The 22,536-nt window shown below is 36.4% G+C and overlaps 1 protein-coding gene across 2 annotated transcripts in view; it reads left to right on the forward strand.

The window, feature by feature from the left end:
• ZNF654 (zinc finger protein 654) overlaps positions 1 to 22,536 on the forward strand; it is a 95,822-nt gene that overhangs the window by 14,675 nt on the left and 58,611 nt on the right. For both annotated transcript variants that reach the window (XM_045501688.1, XM_045501689.1), the window contains exon 2: positions 14,974 to 15,119. In XM_045501688.1, coding sequence (XP_045357644.1) covers positions 14,974 to 15,119 — 146 coding nt within the window. The remainder of the gene's footprint in view (positions 1 to 14,973; positions 15,120 to 22,536) is intronic.

Consider the following 22,536-nt stretch of genomic DNA (forward strand, 5'->3'; position numbering starts at 1 on the left):
TTTAGGCATAGATCTAGATATGTAAAGTGCCATGAAAGTGTTGTAGAAAGTATTCCTAAAAGAAAAAATTGGCTGTGACTGTGAAAAGCTTCATCCTACTGATTTTAGGGGATTTAGGGAGGAAAAGGTCATAACCCCTGCCTTCAAGGAACTGAATCATCTGTTAAGGGAGAAAAGACGTATCTGACTACTGCATGTACTGTTATGACCTTGATTCAAACCACAGTCATCTTTTCCCTGGATTATTTTATCTCCCTGCTTCTACTTTTTCTGTTTGTTCTCCACACAGCCAAAGTGATCCTTTTCAAGATGTGAGAGTGAGATCTCTTCTAAACTTTCCATGCTTTTCTATCTCAGAATCAAACCCCAAATTCTTACCGTGGACTATAGTGCTTCATGATCAGGCCCTTGTCTAGCTCTTTGACTAGTGTCATAAGACTCTTTGCCTCGACTAGTTACCTTCAGCTACACTAGCATTTTTGCCCTTCCTTCAGCTTGAATAAGTATGCTCCTGCCCTTGGCTTTTGCATTTAGCTTTTGTTTCATTGGCCAGAGACACTTTTTATTTGGATATGAATATGGTTTTCTCTAAGACCCTGTTCAGTGTCCTTTATAAGAGAGATGGAGGCCTTCCCTGAACACCCCGGATAAAGTGTAAAGTAGCATCCCACTTCTGGCATTCTTTTTCCTTTACTTTGTGTTTTATTTTCCAGGGAATTTAACACTATCTAACATACATTTGTTACCAATTTTCCTTCCACTAAAAATGAGAGTATTAGGATACTTGGTACACAGTAGGCATTCAGTAAGTTTAGAATAAATGAATGAGTAAATAAAAATAAACCTGAAACAGGGAAATGGTGGTTAGTGCAATAAACACTATGTATGTTAAGTCCTCTACAAGTTCATGTGGAGAAATGACTTCTAATAGTCATCATTTGGGAAAGTTTTAGTGAATAACATTTGAACTGAGTCTCAGTACTGAAAATTGTTAGTATTGGGGTGCCTGGGTGGCTCGGTTGAGCGTCTGACTCTTGGTTTCGGCTCAGGTCATGATCCCAGGGTCGTGTGATCGAGCCCCAAATTGGGCTGCGAGCCGAACATGAGTCTGCTTAAGAGTCTCTCTCTCTCCCCGGGCACCTGGGTGGCTCAGTTGGTTTAGCCCCTGACTTTGACTCAGGTCATGATCTTACTGTCTGACAGTTTGAGCCCTGTGTCAGCTCTGTGCTGACAGCTCAGAGCCTGGGGCCTGCTTCAAATTGACTAGCACCGTCTCTCTCTGCTCTTCCCCCCGCTTGCACTCTCTCTCTCTCTCTCTCTCTCTCTCTCTGTCAAAAATAAACATTAAAAAAAAAAAAAAGATTCTCTCCCATCCTCTTCCCCTTTCCCCTGCTGGTGCACTCTCTCTTTCCAAAATAAAAAAAAAAAAAAAAAAGAAAGAAAAAATAAAAATAAATAAAAAGAATTGTTAGTATTAAATGTAGACATGAAAAAGGAAGTGGTATGAGTGGGAGAAATTATAAGTAGAGCAGATAATTTGTGAAAAGTAGATTTATGAATGGGGTAGTTAATTATGTGTAGAGCTGTGGTTCTTAAAAGTGTGATTTCTCAGACCCACAGGAATGTGAACACTATTAGCAATGCAAATTCTCAGCCCCACCCAGACCTACAGAATCTTGAAATTTGGGCTGGGGTGCAGCAGTCTGTGTTTTTCACAAGCCTTCCAGATGATTCTGATGCATACTGAAGTTTGAGAACCACTGGACCAGAACATGACATTCAGAAAAGTATTGATACATATTAATATTGGAAAAATGGATTGGTCTAGATCTTGGTTTAGGAATTTGAATTTTGTAGGAAGATCTGTAGGTTTAAGGGCAAAACAGTACATTATTAACCTTAAAATACTGTTTTAAAACACTCGCAAAGGTAATGAATCAAAGCCTAGACAAAAGGAAGCTAGTGGAGTATTTCGGAAAAGGAGTAATTAAATGCCCGACTGGATAGTGGCAATGAAAATGGAGAGACAGAACAGTTTCAGAAAATACAGAAATAAAGAATTTAGCATGTGATTAAATGTGGAGACAGGAACAAAGAATTTTATGAATTTGCATTGGGTTTCTAGTTGAAACGTCTGGAATATGATGAATGAAAGGAATGAAAGGAATATGATGGAATACTAACAGTAAATGGTAGAGGAGCAATTAAAGGATCTAAATGAACAGTAAAGTTTGAGTTTTGGGTTGGAAGAGATAGTGCATTCTAAAAAAAAGGAACAGAAATTGTTAATCACTAGTCACAATGGACATTTTTATTAATGTTCAGGATACACATTGCCATTTAAAAACAATGCATTTTTAGGTAACCAATGATACAGATGATACAGAACTCATAATTTCTTTCCTCTTTTCTTTCTTTTAGGTTTTTTAATAGAGGAGACTTCTGTATTTGAGAGTTAACTTACCTATGTATGTTTTTAAGTTTAAAATTTCAGGTTTTAATGTCAACAAAAATAATAATGTATCAAATTGATCAAATGAATTGTCTCTGATTATCAAGTTCACAAAGAGAAATTAAATTCTAGAGTCCAAAGAGGGTAGAATCCCAAAATCTTCCTTTCCCAGAGTATTGCTTAATCAGAGCAAGTGGCTCTCTATGGTTAGAGCTGGGGCGGTTTTCAGGAGCTACAGCTTGGATTGTCTTCCTTTGATTGCGAGTGGCTTTTTTCACACCTCCCAATTTCTCTTGTGTATTAACTTTTTAAAGAATCCAGAAGGTTAGTAGGGCAAAAATTTATTACTCTACCCAATCTAACACCCATTACATTTACAACAGTTATTCTTTTAACTTAGAACATAGTCCAGTTGACTCACATTACTTTTGCCAGTAGGCTTTGGTGCTATCACAGGGAAGATGGGTACACAGAAAACAGGGTATCAAGTCAATTTTGGTTTCAAATCACTAGGGTGCCAGTTAGTTGTGCCAACTGCCAGAGTCTATAATTTGTACCTAAGTTTTACTAGGAAAATTCATCAAGTGGTAATAGTGCTGCTGTATGTTTACCATATTTTGGGTGGCAGTGAGAGACTTAATCTAAACATTTCTACTTCCTGCCTTGCAAAGTTTGCAAATTCTGTGGATAACAGCATTGGGCACTAGGTTGTACTTAAAGTTTCCTCCTTTAGATTTTTTTCATATTAAAAGCTTTTAATTTCGATTACTTCTGTGTAGTCGTGGTACTCCTGTGCTGTAATCAGTGTGCGTTCTGTTTGGTGGCATAGCTTCTATACTGTCTTGTAAATAGTGTGTCACTTACTTGTGTGCAAAGTTCAAAGCACCATCTCCACAAAGCCCCAGCCCTGCAATCCCCAGAGCCCCAGAGTTCTGTCCTTGTGTCTGGATTTCTTTGTCCCCAACCTTGTGCCAAGACATTTTTAGTCCTGTGCTACCTGGGCTGTTGCCATTTTCCCTGAAATTCTTAGGCTTCTTGAGCTAAAACCGTAAAAGCATTCCTGTTGTGCCCCATATTTGTATTATTTGGATGATAATCATAAACAGGTACCTGAAATGAAGCTGCTTTGATGTTTCTGATGGCTGTGCTCATAGGAGCCCAGTGAAGACAGTATCTCTTTTTTGCCACTTGCTCCTCTAGACCTTTTCTTTACTCTGCCTTTTAACTCTTCTGGGCCTTGTATAATTTGTTCTACTTCACTGGCAGTGTAAACATTCTCTTTTGTCACATTCCTTTCAGCAATAGTATGTTACACCATTTTAGATAAACATAGCTGTTTTCTGTTTTTGTGTACATTTTAGCCTATTCTGTTAGCCTCTCTTGTCTTCCTTTTCCTTTCTCTTTGCCTTTGGGCCCAGGTGTTAATATTCTGCAGTTACCTCTTGTAAGGTCTCCCATAATGTAACAGATGAAAAGTCAAGGAATTCTGAGTTCATTAAAAAGCATTCATCATCAGACAGATTTTGCCCCCTCTCATCTCCCTGACTTAAGAAAATTGTATCAGCTCAACCTCAGACCTAGGACTGACCTCTTTGTTTTTCTTCAGTGTTGCTTTTCCTTATTTACTTCCTCATGCCTAACTTTAAGTTCCTGGGGCACTTTCTTTTGTGGCACCATGTCGTACTATATATTACCTTTCATAATAACTAGTAATTTGAAATGCCCATTAAATGCTTCAGGCATTTTCAGGTAATCTCCCAGCTTTTTTTTTTTTTTTTTAATCTTCAAATCTGTACAGATTTTATGTTACTTATATAATAATTTTCAGGGTGTGTTTTCTACTTGCTCTTATTATGGGCTTTCAATTTCTTTAAAAGAGTATCTTGCCCTGGTTGGATTTCCAGTCTGGTCCACTGTGAGATTTCCATCCAAAGTTACCTTCTATCCCTCTGTTGCATACCTTTGGAACTAGTCACCCTTTCTTTCTAATGAGGAACAACTAAAATATCCTTTCCCCCCTTAATTCCACCTTTAAGAGTACATAGTTCTGGTAAATATGTATTTCCTTTTTATTTTTTCCTACCTAGTCTTGATTCTTTTTTGTTGTTGTTTGTTTGTTTATTTATTTATTTATTTACATCCAGGTTAGTTAGCATATAGTGCAATAATGATTTCAGGGGTAGAGATTCCAGTGAGTCATGTATAACACCCAGGGCTCATCCCAACAAAGTGTCTTTTTAATGCCCCCTTACCCATGTAGCCCATCCCCCACCCACAACCCCTAAAACAACCCTCAGTTTGTTCTCTGTATTTAAAAGACTCTTATGTTTTGTCTCCCTCCCTGTTTTTATATTATTTTTCTTCCCTTCCCTTATGTTCATCTATTTTGTATCTTAAATTCCACATATGAGTGAAGTCATATGATATTTGTCTTTCTCTGACTAATTTCGCTTAGCATAATACCCTCCAGTTCCATCCACATTGTTACAAATGGGAAGATTTCATTCTTTTTGATTGCCGCGTATTACTCCCTTGTATATATATACCACATTTTCTTTATCCATTCATCCATCGATGGACATTTGGGCTCTTTCTATACTTTGGCTATTGAAGGTAGTGCTACTATAAGCATTGGTGTGCATGTGCCCCTTCAAAACAGCATACCTGTATCCCTTAGATAAATACCTAGTATTGCAATTGCTGAGTCGCAGGGTGGTTCTATTTTTAATTTCTTGAGGAACTTCCATACTGTTTTCCAGAGTGGCTGCACCAGTTTGCATTCCCACCAGCAGTGCAAGAGATCCTCTTTCTCCACATCCTCACCAACATCTGTTCTTGCCTGAGTTGTTAACTTTGGCCATTCTGACTGGTGTGAGGTGGTATTTCATTGTGTTTTTAATGTGTACTTCCCTGATGATAAGTGATGTTGAGCCTTTTTTTCATATGCCGGTTGGCCATCTGGATGTCTTCTTTGGAGAAGTGTCTATTCACGTCTTGTGCCCATTTCTTCACTGGATTATTTGTTTTTTGGGGTATTGAGTTTGATAAGTTCTTTATAGCTGTAACCCCTTATCTGATATGTCATTTGCAAATATCTTCTCCCATCCGGTTGCATTTTGTTGATTGTTTCCTTCTCTGCAGAAGCTTTCTATCTTGATGAGGTCCCAATAGTTCATTTTTGTTTTTGTTTCCCCTGCCTCCAGAGACGTGTTGAGTAAGAAGAACTTGCTGCGGCCAAAGTCAAAGAGGTTTTTGCCTGCTTTCTCCTCGAGGATTTTGATGGCTTCCTATCTGACATTTAGGTCTTTTATCCATTTTGAGTTTATTTTTGTGTATGGTGTAAGAAAGTGGTCCAGGTTTATTTTTCTGCATGTCGCTGTCCAGTTTTCCAGGCACCACTTGCTGAAGAGACTGTTTTTATTCCATTGGATATTCTTTTCTGCTTTGTTAAAGATTAGTTGGCCATACATTTGTGGGTTCATTTCTGGGTTCTCTGTTCTGTTCCATTGATTTGAGTGCTGTTTTTGTGCCAGTAACGTACTGTCTTGATGATTACAGCTTTGTAATACATCTTGAAGTCCAGGATTGTGATGCCTCGAGCTTTGGTTTTCTTTTTCAAGATTGCTTTGTCTATTCTGGGTCTTTTGTGGTTCCATACAAATTTTAGGATTATTTGTTCTAGCTCTGTGGAGAATGCTGGTGTTATTTTGATAGGGATTGCATTGAATATGTAGATTGCTTTGGGTAGTATTGACACTTTAACAATATTTGTTCTTCTAATCCAGGAGCATGGAATATTTTTCCACTTATGTGTGTGTGTGTGTGCGCATGTGTGTGTGTTGTCTTCAATTTCTTTCATAAGCTTTCTATAGTTTTCAGTGTATAGATTTTTCACCTCTTTGGTTAGGTTTATTCCTAGGTATTTTATGGTTTTGGTGGAATTGTAAATGGGGTTGATTCCTTGATCTCTCTTTCTGTTGCTTTTTGGTGTATAGATATCTAGTCTTGATTCTGATAGTGACCTTATTATTAAGGTAGTACCTCTCTCCCATCTTTATCAATATGACCTCCTTTTATTTATTTTTTAACCCTCTCACTGTTGTTTTAATTGTAAGTGTATCTTTTTTTCCAAGTGTTTATTTATTTATTTTGAGAGAGAGAGGGAGAGGGAGCGAGAGAGTTCATGCGAGCACGGGAAAGGCAGAGAAAGAATCCCAAGCAGGCTCTATGCCTCTAGTGCAGAACCTGTTGTGGGGCTCGATCTCACAAACTGTGAAATCATGACCTGAGCCAAAATCAAAAGTCAGAGGCTTAACCTATTGAACCACCCAGGTGCCTCGTTAAAGTATATCATTTTTAAACAAATTTAGTTCTTGAGACTGAGCAAACATGGTACCTAAAGTTAGTATTTGATGCATAAACCTTTTAAATTTCTCTTTTTGCCTTTGAATTTGTAATAATTCCATTGAATTTTCCTTCAGCTTCAGTCTAAGAATGTGACTTATGCCCTATATAATAAGGAATCTGACTCTTCATTTATTTACTTGATACAATCTACTGGCTGTCTTCGTTGAACTCAGATAAAATCTTCACTTCTACATCCTTGATTAGATTTATGTACTTAATTCCAGAGGCTACTGGAGACCATATTATGACAGTGACTTTAGAAGACTTTGGACAAGGGGTACCTGGGTGGCTCAGTCAGTTAAGTGTCTGACTTCAGCTCAGGTCATGATTTCACAATTCCTCAGTTCGAGCCCCGCGTCAGGATCTGTGCTGACCATGCAGAGCCTGGAGCCCTCTTCGAGTTCTGTGTTTCCCTCTCTTTGTCCCTCCTCTGCCCCTGCGTGCGCTCTCTCTCTCTCTCTCTCTCTCAAAAATAAAGAAACATTTAAAAAAGAAAAGACTTTGGATAAGTCACATGAATCTAAGAACTTCTCTTTGAGAACAAAATTAAGAGGGAGAGGGACAGAGTTAGGTCAACTGATCTAGGACTATTTATTTATCTTTATATTCTAGTTTATATCATATTTAGAAATTTTATTATTTTTTTTTAACATACAGTGTTGTATTAGTTTCAGTTGTACAATACAGGTGAATTGACAATTCCATACTATCATAAAAAGTGCATGCCTTAATCCCTACCCCCTATTTAACCCATCCCTCCAAAATTCCCCCTTTATGTCTGAATAATACTCCATAGCACTAACAATTTAAAGGCCAGGCATTCACACACTAGTGTATCAAGACATGTGTGGAATTCAGCCAACTTTTCAGTTTAATCCTCTGGCTTGTAGGTATGATTGAGAAACCAGACAGAAAAAACAAAAATTTTTCCATAAGAAAAGAACATAAATTTTATTAGTATCTAAAACCCCTATATGACTAAAGGAAATTAAAAAAAAAATCAATAACAAAGGGATGGCTCAGTCGTTTGAGCATACGACTCTTGGTTTTGGCTCAGGTCATGATGCCAGGGCCATGGGATTGAGCCCTGTGTTGGGCTCCTCAAGAGCATAGAGCCTATTTGGGATTCTCTGTCTCCTCACTGTCTTTCTCCTGTTCACGTGTGCACACTCTCTCAAAATAAATAAATAAACATTAAAAAAATTTAATAAAATCAGTGCCTCAGCCATACCTGCAATACCATTTCTTGCGAGGCCATGCTAAATTGAAGTCAGATGCAGAATTCTGCTTAGCCCAAGCTAGTTAAGTCATTATCATGGGCACACACATCTATGTATACCACTACCTGCTGGCACACACAGAGGTTTGTTCACCCTACATTCTGATTTCACGTTCAAATACGTTTCCTTTTGCTTATATTTTGGGGGTCTCTTGTTTTATGTGCCAATTTTAATATTAATTAGGGAACCATGTAATATATCATTCTCCATAGTGAGTTTTCAATCAAATGAAAAATTGACAGGGATCAAAATTTGTCTAAAACATTTAAAATGAGCCTATTTCTTTTTTTTTTTTTTTAATTTTTTTTTTTTTTTAACGTTTATTTATTTTTGGGACAGAGAGAGACAGAGCATGAATGGGGGAGGGGCAGAGAGAGAGGGAGACACAGAATCGGAAACAGGCTCCAGGCTCTGAGCCATCAGCCCAGAGCCTGACGCGGGGCTCGAACTCACGGACCGCGAGATCGTGACCTGGCTGAAGTCGGACGCTTAACCGACTGCGCCACCCAGGCGCCCCAAAATGAGCCTATTTCTTATCTTCTTTGGGTTAACTTAAGAAGAAAGGTGGGTCTTTAAGTAGATACTTTGGCAACCACATGGAGGGCCCTGGCTTGTCTCACATCATATGGATGCAGAAAACTCAAGGAGAAGAGAGCCTTCTGGGAGTGGTATTGTAATGGATATTCCTGCTTTGGTTTGTAGCTTTGACTAGATAATCATGAAGATTCCTTTTAATAGTAAGATTGTATGGAATATTAAGATTTAGAGATGTTTACTCCATTTTCCATTTTGTGAAAGGTTGAGTCTTATTACATTCACAGAACCTATTACAGACTTTAGTGTTGCAGAAATATCTGTTTAAGGAGTAGTGAGCTGAACAAAAGATATGCTTAATTGAGCCCCCAAAAGAACTGGGTCTTAGGTTGTCTATTACTGAAGATTATGTCCTTCATAGATTCCAAACAACTTTTAGCTTATTAGGATCTATTTCTAAACCATTTTGGTGGGTTTTTAAAATATGACTTTAATTTTAGATTTTCTTGACATGATTATCCTGACAGAAAAAGTCAAATGACAGTGACTCTTGTTTTGAACAGAGCTTTTCTTTATCTTCTTTATTCTCAATGGAAAACTGTTAAAAAAAAAAAAAAAAAGAAGAAGAAGAATCCTCAGGTATCTGTTCAGGCATGATGAAGCATTTTATATGTATTGCTGTATCTAGGATATGCTTCATTTGTCAAGGGGTATTGAACTAAATAGTTGAAACTCAGCAGTAGCTTTTGAATAGATATTATTTGGAAGTGGCCTATCTGCTTGCTAAAAGTGCATAAAGTTTGTTTTAATTAATTATACTGGGAAACAAATAATTAACCAGCTCATGCTGATACAATGAAACAGTCAAAAAGTATACCATTGCCATTTTCTTAAAGTGGACTGGTATGTGCCAGGAATTATCCTAGATTTTAATATATTCTCTTCTCCAATCACTCTGTGATTTAGGTGATATTAAATTCATTTTATAGGAAACTTAGAGAAGTATAATAACTTTGCTAAGTTTATATAACTACTAAGTGACAAAGCCAGGTCTGTCTAATTCTAAAACCTATACTCTTTCCACACTGCTGCTAATCTACTTGATTTTTCCATCTGACCCTAAAAAAATACCCATAGGCAAGGGTAAATCTTGATGTGTAGCTAGGTAACAAAGTAGGGAAAGTAAATGTAGAATTGTGCTTATGTTATAAAATAGCCCCCAGAAAATAAATGAAAACACCAAAATTTGAAGGAAGAGGTGAGAACAAAAAAACCTTTTTCAAGTTTTAAAAATTGAACTACTTTTGTACTTATTGAAAACATGGTACAATTATCAAGAAAAAGAAAGCAACACTAGTGTAATAATCACTAAATTACAGACCTTTTTAGAAATTTACCAGTTTTTCCACTAATGATTTTTCTGTTCCAGAATGTTATTTCTGGATCTCACATTGTATTGAGTTGTTATTTACCTTAATCTCTTCCAGTGAATAACAACTAGTTCTTCAGCTTTCCCTTGTCTTTCATGACCTTAACACGCTTGAAGAGTACTGATTAGTTTTATGTAAAGCATCCCTCAATTTGGGTTTGTCTGATGATTTTTCATGACTGGAATGAGGTTAGGCATTTTTGGCAAAAGTACTACAAAAATGCCATTGTGTCTTTCTTGATGTGCCATATCAAGAGATTTATGATAATGATATGTTGTATTAGTTACTGATGATATTTACTTTGATGATTTGGTTAAGTGTGTGTGGGGTTTCTGTACCCTTAAGTTACAGTCTTTCTATTTTTAGTTTGTAAATGTCTTGGGGGAGATAATTTGAGACTGCAAATCCTGCATCTCCTTAAACTTTTACTCACGAATATTAGCATTGATCCATGGATCTTGTCTGTAGCATCCATTACTGTGTATTTGCCTAATGCTGATTCTCTATGTCTCTCTTTTCTTCTGTGTTTAGTAATTGGGATTTTATGGCGAGGAAGAGCTGTCTCATCTCTAACATTTATTTATTTGGTTATTTGTATCACTGTGGACTCCTGGATATTTATCTTGTTCCATGGACCAAAGTCAGTACTATCATTTATTTTGTTGCTTAAATTGTTCCAGCTTTAGCGGTTAAGAGCTCCTTCAGGTTGGCTCCTGTGTTCTTATACCCCATCATTTTTGCAGCCTTTCCTTACTTTCTGGCACCACAAAATGTTCTAGTCTCATCTTGTGTTTTCTCTGCTCCAGGCCTACTGGAGGAGGCCTCGAGAAGTCCAAGTTTCTTTTATTGGAGAATAGTGTTTAGAAACCAAGATTTGTGCCTTAAGTATATATATATTGCTCCTGGGATGTTACTTCTCCTATGCTCCCTCAGTGGGCAGAGAGAGCTAGGAGATATTTATATATATGTAGTAGTTATTATTATAACATGAACAACATAATTATGTTGAAAGGGGTGGAGAAAAGACTAACTTAATGTCTATTATAATGTTTAGGTATTTATAAAATTCGCAAATTTATTCAATGCATATATTGCATATGAATTTTAGGGGGACACATGTCAGTCTGTAGCAATTTGGATGATGTATCTTAATGTTCTTAAATAATTAATGTAATTTAACTTAATAGGTTTACAATAAGTCTGTGTTTTGACAGTTTTGCTAGAGAAAGAATCTGTGCTCTCTGTGCTCATTCTCACAATAATTTGCCTTGGTTAATTATTATCATATTATTAATTAATGATAATATATACTATATCCCTTTTAGATCAGGGTATATGCTCCTGTAAATGGGAATGCTGACAAAGTGCTGTGGGATCATTGCACTATTCCAGCATCTTTCTTTGGCAGTAGTTCTGCCCTTCTCTTCAACTCCCCTTATATCACGGCATGCTTTTGGCCTTCTCTGTAACTTCTTTCAGCAATGTTCATATAGTTTCTATAAATTATAGTAAATTGCATTGCAGTAAGTTTGTTATGCCCTTCAAAATGAAAGAAAAAAAGGGGGAGGGTTTACCAATCCCTAATGGACTATTGATCTCGATCCTTAGACCATTTTCTTGAAGAATTTAGAACTATAGCAGATGTTGATGTTAGTAATTCAGGTAAATTTTACTTTGTTTGCAGCAACTGCAACATAATTGTGGCCGTTATGTTAAGAGTGTTACTTATTAGAATGCAAAAGAAAAAGAAAAATGGAAGATGTGTTGCTTGCTACATTTCAACCTGGTAGAACACATTCAGATTATGATGTCATGGTATCTGGTCTCATTAGTTGAGTGTTTATGATAGCACAGGAGAAAAATTTCAAATAAAAGGGCCATGTAATGTATGGTTTCACATATTTTAAGGAAATATTTAAAAGAGAAATAGTGTGATAGTGTGTCTTAAAGTGTTATGTTAATGTTATACTGTATTAGTAGCATCTGGCATGATATTAAACAGTGTAAGAAGATATGTAGATTTCAGTTAATTTTGTTTATATCCCTTCAAACATATTATGGCAACACCTCTAGTAGGTTTGATGTGTTACGTTTGGGCTTTTTTATTGTGTTAGGTTTGGGCTCAGCTAGATCAGGCAGTATATTAGATATCAGTAGCTGAATATTGGTAAACAAGGGAAGCTATAATAAGAATAGAAGCTGACAAAATAGAAATCTTCTAAGGAGATAAACTTACCTCATATGGTTATAAGTAGATATGGATTAGGGCAAACTGTTTGGGATGGAGGACAGGAAAACATGAGACTGTCAGGTGCCTATATTTTACGTGGTATCAGAATGGTGTTATGCTGGTCAGGGGCAACTGGGTGGCTCAGTCGGTTGAGTTTCCAACTTCAGCTCAGGTCATGATCTCACGGCTTGTGAATTCGAACCCCATATCAGGCTCTGTGCAGACAGCTCAGAGCCTGAAGCCTGCTTCGGATTCTGTTTCCCTCTCTCTCTGCCCCTCCTCTGCTTACAGTCTATCACTCGAAAATAAACATTAAAAAAAAAAAAAAAAAAAAAAAAAGAATGGTGTTATGGTGGCCAAAAAGAGTTTATAAAGCTGGTCAAATATGCTAGTGAAGAGAAATTTTGGAGGCAGAGAATGACAGTCTATCCACCCTTTTTTTTTTTTTTTTTTTTTTTTTTTTGCCTGTAGTGGTTTAGAAAAGTGTCCTATTTGGGGTCATCATGGTTAGTAATAGTTTTTACTTCCCAGCTAACTTTCTGGTATTGCAATTTGGAATTGTCAGTCAACCACGAAGGGTCTAAAATTTTATCTAGGTTTAGTGTGTCGCAGTTTCACAGATGCTGGCAGAAAACATGAAAAGCCTGGGTCAGAGATAATGGACTTGATTATTCATGGCACAGCAAGCTGCATGAGCTTCATGCTCAGGTTGGTTCCCCTTGCCCCTCAAGTCTCATAAAGGTAAGTGACAAAGGTGGATCCTGCACTCACAGTGGGTTTTCATCATAGTTGAGAAAACCCAAGCTTAGGGAACCCTAATCTTTTATAATGGTCTACAAGTGTATCTGCCTGGCCCTTGCTCCAGAGGGAGAGAACATCATGATTATGCTAAATAGTAAACAGGCTCTGGAGGGAGACATCATCTCTGTTTTTCAAGGCTATTGCCTATGAATATCTTTGAAAAGATGCAGGCAGTTGAGCCTTTTTAAATTTTTTAAAAAAGTCTTTTTAATGTTTATTTATTTTTGAGAGAGAGACAGAGACAGAGAGACAGAGTGTGAGCGGGGAAGGGGCAGAGAGAGGGAGACACAGAATTGGAAGCAGGCTCCAGGCTCTGAGCTGTCAGCACAGAGCCTGATGCAGGGCTCAAACTCATGGACTGTGAGATCATGACCTGAGCTGAAGTTCAACGTTTAACCGACTGAGCCACCTAGGCACCCCAGTTTTTTTTTAAGACAAAAAAACAAAAAAACTGTAGAAATACAAAAGACCCATGGAAAATTATCTCCCAACAGGAAGTAATGAGTGTGAAAAGTCTTTGAGCTCTGAGTGTTCTCTTGGCTTTTGTACTCTGTTCTATTTTTTCCAGCTTTTAAACCAGGAGTTGGCAAACTTTCTCTGTAGTGGGGCAGAAATTAAATATTTTAGGCTTTGTGAACCATATGATTTCTGTCATAACTACCTAACTGGTTGTTACAGAAGGAAAGCAGCCATAGATAGTATGTAAATGGATGAATCTGGTTATGTTCCAGTAAAGCTCTGTGGACATTAAAATTTGAATTTCATTTGATTTTCAGAAATCACAAAATATTTTTTCAACCACTTGAAAATGTAACATCTCATTCTTAGCTGTGGGTCATACAAAAATAGATGGCAGGTCATATTTGGCCTGTAGGCCATAGTTTGCCAACCTGGTTTATATGATGAATTTTTAAAATATAATATATTGTTTTAATATAGCAGTCTTGCATATGAGAAATCATAATTAACATTTCATAACAATTGATAGTTCTAAAATGCTTTCTCATAAATTATTCCAATCTGCAAGATAAGCATTATTATCTCTATTTTATGGTGAGGAAACTAATGCATAGAGAAGGAAATGACCTGTCTAAATTCATAAAGCTCTTGTACGTACACCTTAAACTTTCAGAATCAGAGTGTCATGCCACTATATCTTTAATACTCATTAGTGCCAGAATGTTTAGAGTTTAGTCTTTATTATTTTTTTATTTAATTTTAATTAATTGATTAATTTTTTATTTTAGAGAGAGAGCATGATCAGGGCAGAGGGGCAGAGGGAGAGAGAGAGAGAGAGAGAGAGAGAGAATCTTAAGCAGACTCAATACTCCACATGGAGCCCGACGCCTGGCTTGATCCCATGACTCTTTTGAGATTTTGACCTGAGCCAGAATCAAGAGTTAGACACTCAACTGACAGAGCCACCCAGACACCCCTAGAGTTTAGTCTTTAATAAATCGTAATGATAATAATTATGCTCATTTCTAATTTTTTATTACCGTATTGTATTGTCTAGCTACTTTAATATTTGATAATTGATGTTTTGATAAAGGCTGGATATGGGAGGTGAAGGTCTTTGTTATGTTTGTTACAATTTGTTAAAGATGTGGCAGTTGGACAGTGTAATTATTCATATTCTGTATTTCTTTTCCACATTTTCAAAGATAATAGTTATTTCATTTTCAGATATACATTATGAAAATAATGTTTTGTCCCTAAGTCACTTGTATTCATGCTGAACTAAATTTTTAATTTATCTAGTAGTATCAAAATTTTTAAACTCGATATGTTGCGAACATTTTCTATAATAATGTCCTTTTTGGATTGCTTCCCTGTCAGGTGGTTGAAGATTATGCTGGAAGATGGCAGGTCCCTTTGCCACAGCTTCAGGTTCTTCAGACTGCACTTTGCTGTTTCACATCAGCCAGTGCATCATTCCCAGATGAATGTGAGCACGTACAGTATGTTTTGAGTAGCCTTGCTTTGTAAGTACTCTTTGCATCTTATGGAAGTATTATTTTTCTTGACGTGTTTGGGAATTGGGTTTTGATTATTTTCTCTGTGGAAGGAGCCTTTCCTAAAGTCTTCCCTCAAAAAGAAATTTCTAAAATCTTGGACTATAACAACAACAACAAAAAATTCTATTTCTTCATTTAAGTATTTAGGTTTAATATTGAACATTTAACCACAATTTTAGTTTTAGAGCTAGTTGGAATTGTTTCATAGATTCTTATGGTCACTACCATCACTTTCCTTTTTAATTCCCTAGCTCTAATGGTAAGTCCCAGAATACAGCAATTGAGGCCATCATACTTAGCAGAGGGACCTTAAATCAGGTCAGAAAGAGGTTAGGAAGCTTCTGGTTTTTAAAAATACTTGTAGAGGAATTCAAGTTAAAGATCACAAACTGAGCACTTACATTTATTCTTTTTGCCCTTCTAGATCCTACTAAAATTATAGTAAAGATGTAAAAGAGAGAAATACAGTGAAAAGAAAGTAGAGAAGAGCCATCAGTGAATGAAAGATTTCAAAAATTTTCTTGGGGAGAGAAAACAGAAGAGTGAATGGTCATTGAAACATGACAGAGCAAGTCACAACGTAACTTGCTTTTTGTTTTGCGCATGTGTACATGCGCCTCAAATCACACATCACAATGTGTTATGAAATCATTTATCAACATTATAAATAAAATAGAAAATATCAGATGTCTTGTAGGATAAGTATCATTTAGTGGAATTCTTGCTGTTTTATATATTTTAATCTATGTGTATACTTGATTATTTGTAAAACATTTTTAAAAACTGTGGGTAGCAGTTGAAACAGAATTATACTCTGCTTTATAAGATAGGAGGTCTAGTTTGTCCTGCCTGCCTCCTCCCTGAATCCTAGAGAGGTGTAGAATTTGAATATGCCAGGCATGAAATAGAGAGTAGGGAATGAGATACTTTGGGAGAGTGTAGAGAAAGGAGTTAACTGAAGTTTTTCCATTTAGGCCAATCACCAGGCCTTAGGGCCAAGTTGGGGTGGGGAAAGAGTTGCTATTTTTTTCTTTTCTCTAAAGAAATTAAATGACTTTGGACCAATGATCTTTGCATTCTGGCAGCTAAAGTTTCCTCTTTGAGACAGCTAGCTAGTTACTTAATTACCCTAAAGAAAAACTCATCAGTCATCAAAGTCTAGACATGCTTATAGAGCTCCCAATTAATCTGCATATGGCCTTATTCTTAAAAATTGATGGGTATTCAGGAGTCATCAGACGGTTGAGGAATGCCTTTAACATGAAAAAAATACAATGAAAAACCTAAAAAAAATTTGAAAGAAATAGTGTTAATGTAAAAACAAAAAATTAAGAGAAATATAAAAGCTGTAATGTGTATTTTCAGAGAGAGTTGAGATGATATGTGTAACGTTAAAACATCAACACATCATGCTGTGAGAATGGAATAATGAGAAACCAAAAATGAGTTTTTGGAAATTAAGAAAGTATGATGATGGCTAAAATGTAAAGTTCTGTAGGAAATTTGGAAAGTAATGTTGGAAGAAATAATCCAGAATGTAAAATAGAGTCAAAGAGAAGGAATGTGTCAGAGAAAAAAAAAATGATATGCTACCTTTATGTTGGAGGTTTATTATCCTAACTAGTTGGAGTTTGAGAAAAAGAAGTTACAAAAGATACATTGGAGGAAAAATTTAAAGACAAACTAAAAGAATTTCCCAGAACTGCAAGTCATGAACTTCTAGACTGAAAGAACTCAAGAAGTGCTCATACAGTGAATATAAAAAATTCTCCACCAAATACATCATTTTGTGGTTTCAGAACACCAAGAATGAAAAAACAGATTTGAACACCTTGTAGAGGAAAAACTAGGTCACATGCAAAGGAACAAACATCAACTTGGTATTGGTCTTCATTAACTAACAGTGGGTGGTAGAATATAATGAATCAGTGTCTTGAAAGATTTGAGGAGAAATTATTTTTAATGTAGAATTTTGTACTCATCCAAACTGTCAGTGAAGTGTGAGAGTTAGAACATTTCCAGGCTTGTAAGGATGTAGGAGATTGACTTGTCGGCATACCCTTTATTAAGAAGTTATTAGAAGATGTGGTCCAGAAAAATGACAGTGGATCTAAAAAATAATGGTTTTTACTTGAGATAGAGGGGTATAGGATCACTGTTGAGTAGTAGGTCTTATAGATGTAAGACCTTCAGTAAAAATGGAGATTTGAGAATAACTTTGAGAATTTAGTACCATTTAAGGTAGTGGCAAAAGGCAAAGAACATAAAAAGGGAATTAGACACTCCAGGAAAATTAAAAATAATCTGAACAGAAAGAATACAGAATCATAGCAAACTACTTAGATAATGTACTGAGTGTTATTTAGTTTCCTTAATGTAAGTAATGCTTACTGACTTTGAACTTTTAGATAAAGTACAAAAATAATTACAGCTGCAGAACAGAAGGAAATTATTCAGCTTTCAATATAAGAATATTTGATGCAAATTGTGAGTTGAAGTGAAGAATAAGAGCACTAAAAAATACCCTTCCTTTAATTCTCATTTTACAAAACAGAGTGTCAGTAGTACATGAAACCATAAATAAATGTTAAGTAAAGTTACAAAGATCAATAATAGAGGAAATAATAATAATAACTAATGGGAATGTAGAATTGGTTGTGTAAGGAGTTAAATTTTCTTCCACAGCAGGAAGTCAAGAAATAATATTTACAACTAGTAGGAAATACTGACAAATCTTATTATCATCATTGTTATTATCTTATTATCAACAGCAATTAAAAATTTTGCAAGTTCTTGATTCTGGAGCATCGGACTAGTGAGAGGACTTAACTCTTTCTGTACACTTAACATTTTTAAATCTTGTAGGTATAGTAATTTTATATATATTAACTATATGGTTTTTTTTTTTTTTTGCTTTATATACGTATGTATAAAATTTAAAAGAATGCATGTACATTGTGTTTCTTTAAAAGTTTATTTGTATATATTTAAATTTGGAGGTGGGAATTATGTGAGGTGATGAATATGTTAACCAGCTTGATTACAGTGATAATTCACTGTCTATATGTATATCAAAACATCAAGTAGCACACTTAAATACATACAATTTCTGTTTGTCAATTACACCCCAGTAAAGCTGAAAAAATTTTGGGGAGAAAGAGTTAGATTTATATAGATAACCTTGTATAGATTTTAAGAGCAATGCAGTGTCAAGAAAATTATATTATTAAAAAATATAGGGGCACCTGGGTGGCTCAATCGGTAAAGTGTCAAGACTCTTGATTTCCGCTCAGGTCATGATCTCACAGTTTTGTGAGATTGAGCCCTATGTCAGTCTCTGTGCTGACAGCACGGAGCCTCCTTAGGATTCTCTCTCTCCCTCTCTCTCTCTGCCCCTACCCTGCTCGTGTGCTTGCTCTTTCTCTCTCTCTCAAAATAAACAAACACTTAAGAAAATATATTATTTTTATATTTATTTTATGATGCCCAAATGAATATGGGAGATGTATTAGGACTTTTTGATTATAGTTGACAAACTTAAGCTAGTTTAAGCAAAAAGAAGAAGGGCATGGAGGGATTTAGTAGATGACTATACCATGGAAAAGCAAGGACTAGAACTAGTCTCAGGATTTTCTGAATCCAGAGGGTAAACTCATCTAGAACTATTCTTTTCCTTTCTGTCTTCCCTCTTTTGTTTTCATTCACTTGGGGCTGCTGACAGTTCTGGGATTAGGCATAGTTGATTAAGCAAGAGAGAAGAAACTCCCTCCCCCTGTTTGTAATTCTCAGAATAATTTTTGGGAGCTTGAGCTCAGCCAAGGTGATGTGCCCACTGCTTGGACTAATTGCTGTGTTTAGGACAGTGAGGAGTGAGGATGCTACATTGACAACCTGATCAGAACCATAGAAATGTTGGAGGGATGAGCAAGAAGTGAATCGAGGCAGTGTGAAGGAGAGCTGGCTAGGTAAACAAACATAACAGATGTCTGCTACAGAGAGTGTCGTTTTAAAAACTACCAAAACGGTTTTAGTTATTCTGTACTGATTTCTGAGGAAAATGAAATAAGTATTAAAAGAAATACATTATTTGTAAGAGGTGTTTTTCTTGTTTCAGTGCCTATTTGGATTTTTCCCCTCCTTTACCTATATAATGTGTGTTAACATTAGTGTTGTAATGGGAAATGCTTTTAAGGTTTTCAGAACTACATTATTATTTTTTAAAATTTAACTCATTTGTTAGCTTCTGTTTCATTGCTTTCTAGCTTTTTTATTACTGCTAATGAAAAAAAAATATTAATAAGCAGAAGCAAATCTTAGATGGACAGTGCTAGGTAAAAGAAAGCAAACTATCTTAACGATTTGTCAAAGAGTAATGTTCCTTATAAGGAAAACTTTCTGCATTATTTGAATTTAACAGAAAAGTTAATTGTATTTTTAATAACAGAAGAAAAATGAGGAAATAAGAACATGGTGACTATTAAAAGAATAGCAAGTCTGTAACAGTGTTCTTTTTTTTTTTAACGTTTTATTTATTTTTGAGAGAGAGAGACAGAGCATGAGTGGGGAGGGGCAGAGAGAGAGGGAGACAGAATCTGAATCAGGTTCCAGGCTCTGAGCTGTCAGCACAGAGTCTGACGTGGGCCTCCAGCTCGCACACTGAGAGATCATGGCCTGAGCTGAAGTTGGATGCTTAACCAACTGAGCCACCCAGGTGCCCCTCTATTTTATTTAAAGAAATATGGGGGCGCCTGGGTGGCGCAGTCGGTTAAGCGTCCGACTTCAGCCAGGTCACGATCTCGCGGTCCGTGAGTTCGAGCCCCGCGTCGGGCTCTGGGCTGATGGCTCAGAGCCTGGAGCCTGTTTCTGATTCTGTGTCTCCCTCTCTCTCTGCCCCTCCCCCGTTCATGCTCTGTCTCTCTCTGTCCCAAAAATAAATAAACGTTGAAAAAAAAAAAAAAAAAAAAAGAAATATGTAAACCAGAAAATTCTTCTAATAATTATTCCATAATTATTCATTTATTCGTTCTGTAAATCTCTGTGCTTGGTTCTAGGCTAAAATAGAAAATAAGATAAGCCCTTGATCTCAAAGACCTTACAGAACTGAAAAAAAAAAAAAAAAAAAGAAAAGGAAAAAAATATATATTTTTTAAGTTTTTTTAACGTTTATTTATTTTTGATACGGAGACAGAGTGCAAGCAGGGGAAGGCCAGAGAGAGGGAGACAGAGAATCTGAAGCAGGCTCCAGGCTCCAAGCTGTCAGCACAGAGCCCAATGTGGGGCTCGAACTCACGAACCATGAGATCATGACCTGAGCCGAAGTCGGATGCTTAACTGACTGAGCCACCCAGGCACCCCTGGAACTAAAAAAATCTTAAACAAGCAGTCATAATATTATTACACAATAATTATGAAAGAATTACAGGGTACAATGAGAGATTATAATAGGGGACTTGACTTGGTCTGAGAAGGCAGGGAAAGTTTGCTGGGTGAACTAACACTTGAGCTGAGCTCTGAACAAATGTTAGTAATAAATTAGACAATGGAGCAGAAGAGCCTCCCAGGGATGGCAAATAGAATGTTTAAGGTGACTGGACAGGATATCAGGATGTTTAATGGATTTCATTATAATTCATATCTGTTTGTTGAATTCTTATTTATGATATATATCATGTATTTAAAATTTTGTATTCACGGGGCGCCTGGGTGGCTCAGTCGGTTAAGCGGCCGACTTCAGCTCAGGTCATGATCTCGCGGTCCGTGAGTTCGAGCCCCGCATCGGGCTCTGTGCTGACAGCTAAGAGCCTGGAGCCTGTTTCGGATTCTGTGTCTCCCTCTCTCTGACCCTCCCCCGTTCATGCTCTGTCTCTCTCTGTCTCAAAAATAAATAAACGTTAAAAAAAAAAAATTAAAAAAAAAATTTTTGTATTCACTAGACACACTAAAAATTATAGACAAGCTAAAGAATTAACAAGTAATATCTACAAGATTTTATTTTATGTGTGTGTGAGGCACACACACATACATATATATGAAATATATGTTAAACATAAGTTACTATATTCTGTGTCAGTGCTCTCTGGTCTATATGTCCACCCTCATAAAAATCTGTTCCACTTTGTGAAGATGTGCCTTCTATAGACTGGGAGACTCTAAAAACTAGTTTTGTAAAGGTGTTCTTTACAGGAAGGAGAGTGGATCCTGTTTTTATTCATACCTGAGGGTTTTTTTTTTTTTTAATTTTGTGGAAATGAATATAGTCCTATAGAGAATTGTCTTAAATTGACTGACTATGATTTTACCTACGTTGATTCTTTTTGTAAGCTGCATTTTCTAAAGAAATGGTTTTGCTGCATGTATATGTATGTATTTGCACTAAAAAGGACCTCAGATTAAATCTCTTTTATAGATAAAACTGAGGCCTGAGGAGCCGAGGTGACTTGCTATTTTTTCCTCTTGTTTTACTGTTTTAGATTGGTTAAACACTCATTCCTGTTTTACAGGTAGAACAAAGCCAAACACACTGAAACTAAGTGGATCTTCAGGCAGAGAACACTTTACCAGTTTCATATAAAATAAAAGCAGACTTTAATGCTGCCTTCCCAGCCTCCTTTTACCCCAACAGAAAGTAAATGTTCAGACTTTAGCATTCCATTCAGGGTTCAGTGATGGACAGTATGTATTAGCCTGGCAGCCATTAGGTCCACAAAGATCCGTATGGTTCTCTGGAGAGGGAAGTAGTTCAGCTGGTAGCATTTATTATGTGTAGTGGCAAACACTACAAATGTATACCCTAATACGCCAAGTTGCCTGGGAGAGAAGACCAAAAGGCCTTTTCTTTGATGGAATTAAGTGGGTATAATCAGCATTTTATTTAGAGTGGCTAGACATTCATGTGTTAGGCCACACATGTAATGATAGATCAGTAACCCTTTTTGTTTATGTTGCCATAATGGACTTTCAGTCACAGAATTTGTGCCTAATTTTGGTCTCTATTCAGCCAAGTTTTATTTGATTGTATTTATAACTTAGGTCTAGGCTTCAACTAACTTAGGAAATAGCCTAGAAATTAAAGGAAGAAAGGATAATTATAAAGGGCCATTTTTTGGGCAGGGCCAGGTCCCACAAAAGGTGTTTGTCTTAAAGGCCCCAATCCATGTATCCTTTCTCTGCAACATATAGTACTTTCATTGCTTCTTGGCTTTTTAATTATTTTGACCATTACTTATTCAAAACCTTAATCACTTGTGGCAGTTAATTTCATTTATTTTATAGAGAAATCTAGGCTGCTATTTCTTTGTTTCCTCTCTGTAAAAAAAAAAAAAAAAATGATTTCCAGGGCTCCTGACTGGCCCAGTTGGTACAGTATGTGACCCTTGATCTCAAG

This window comes from Leopardus geoffroyi, chromosome C2 (genome assembly GCF_018350155.1).
Source record: "Leopardus geoffroyi isolate Oge1 chromosome C2, O.geoffroyi_Oge1_pat1.0, whole genome shotgun sequence".
Taxonomy (NCBI): Eukaryota; Metazoa; Chordata; class Mammalia; order Carnivora; family Felidae; genus Leopardus; species Leopardus geoffroyi.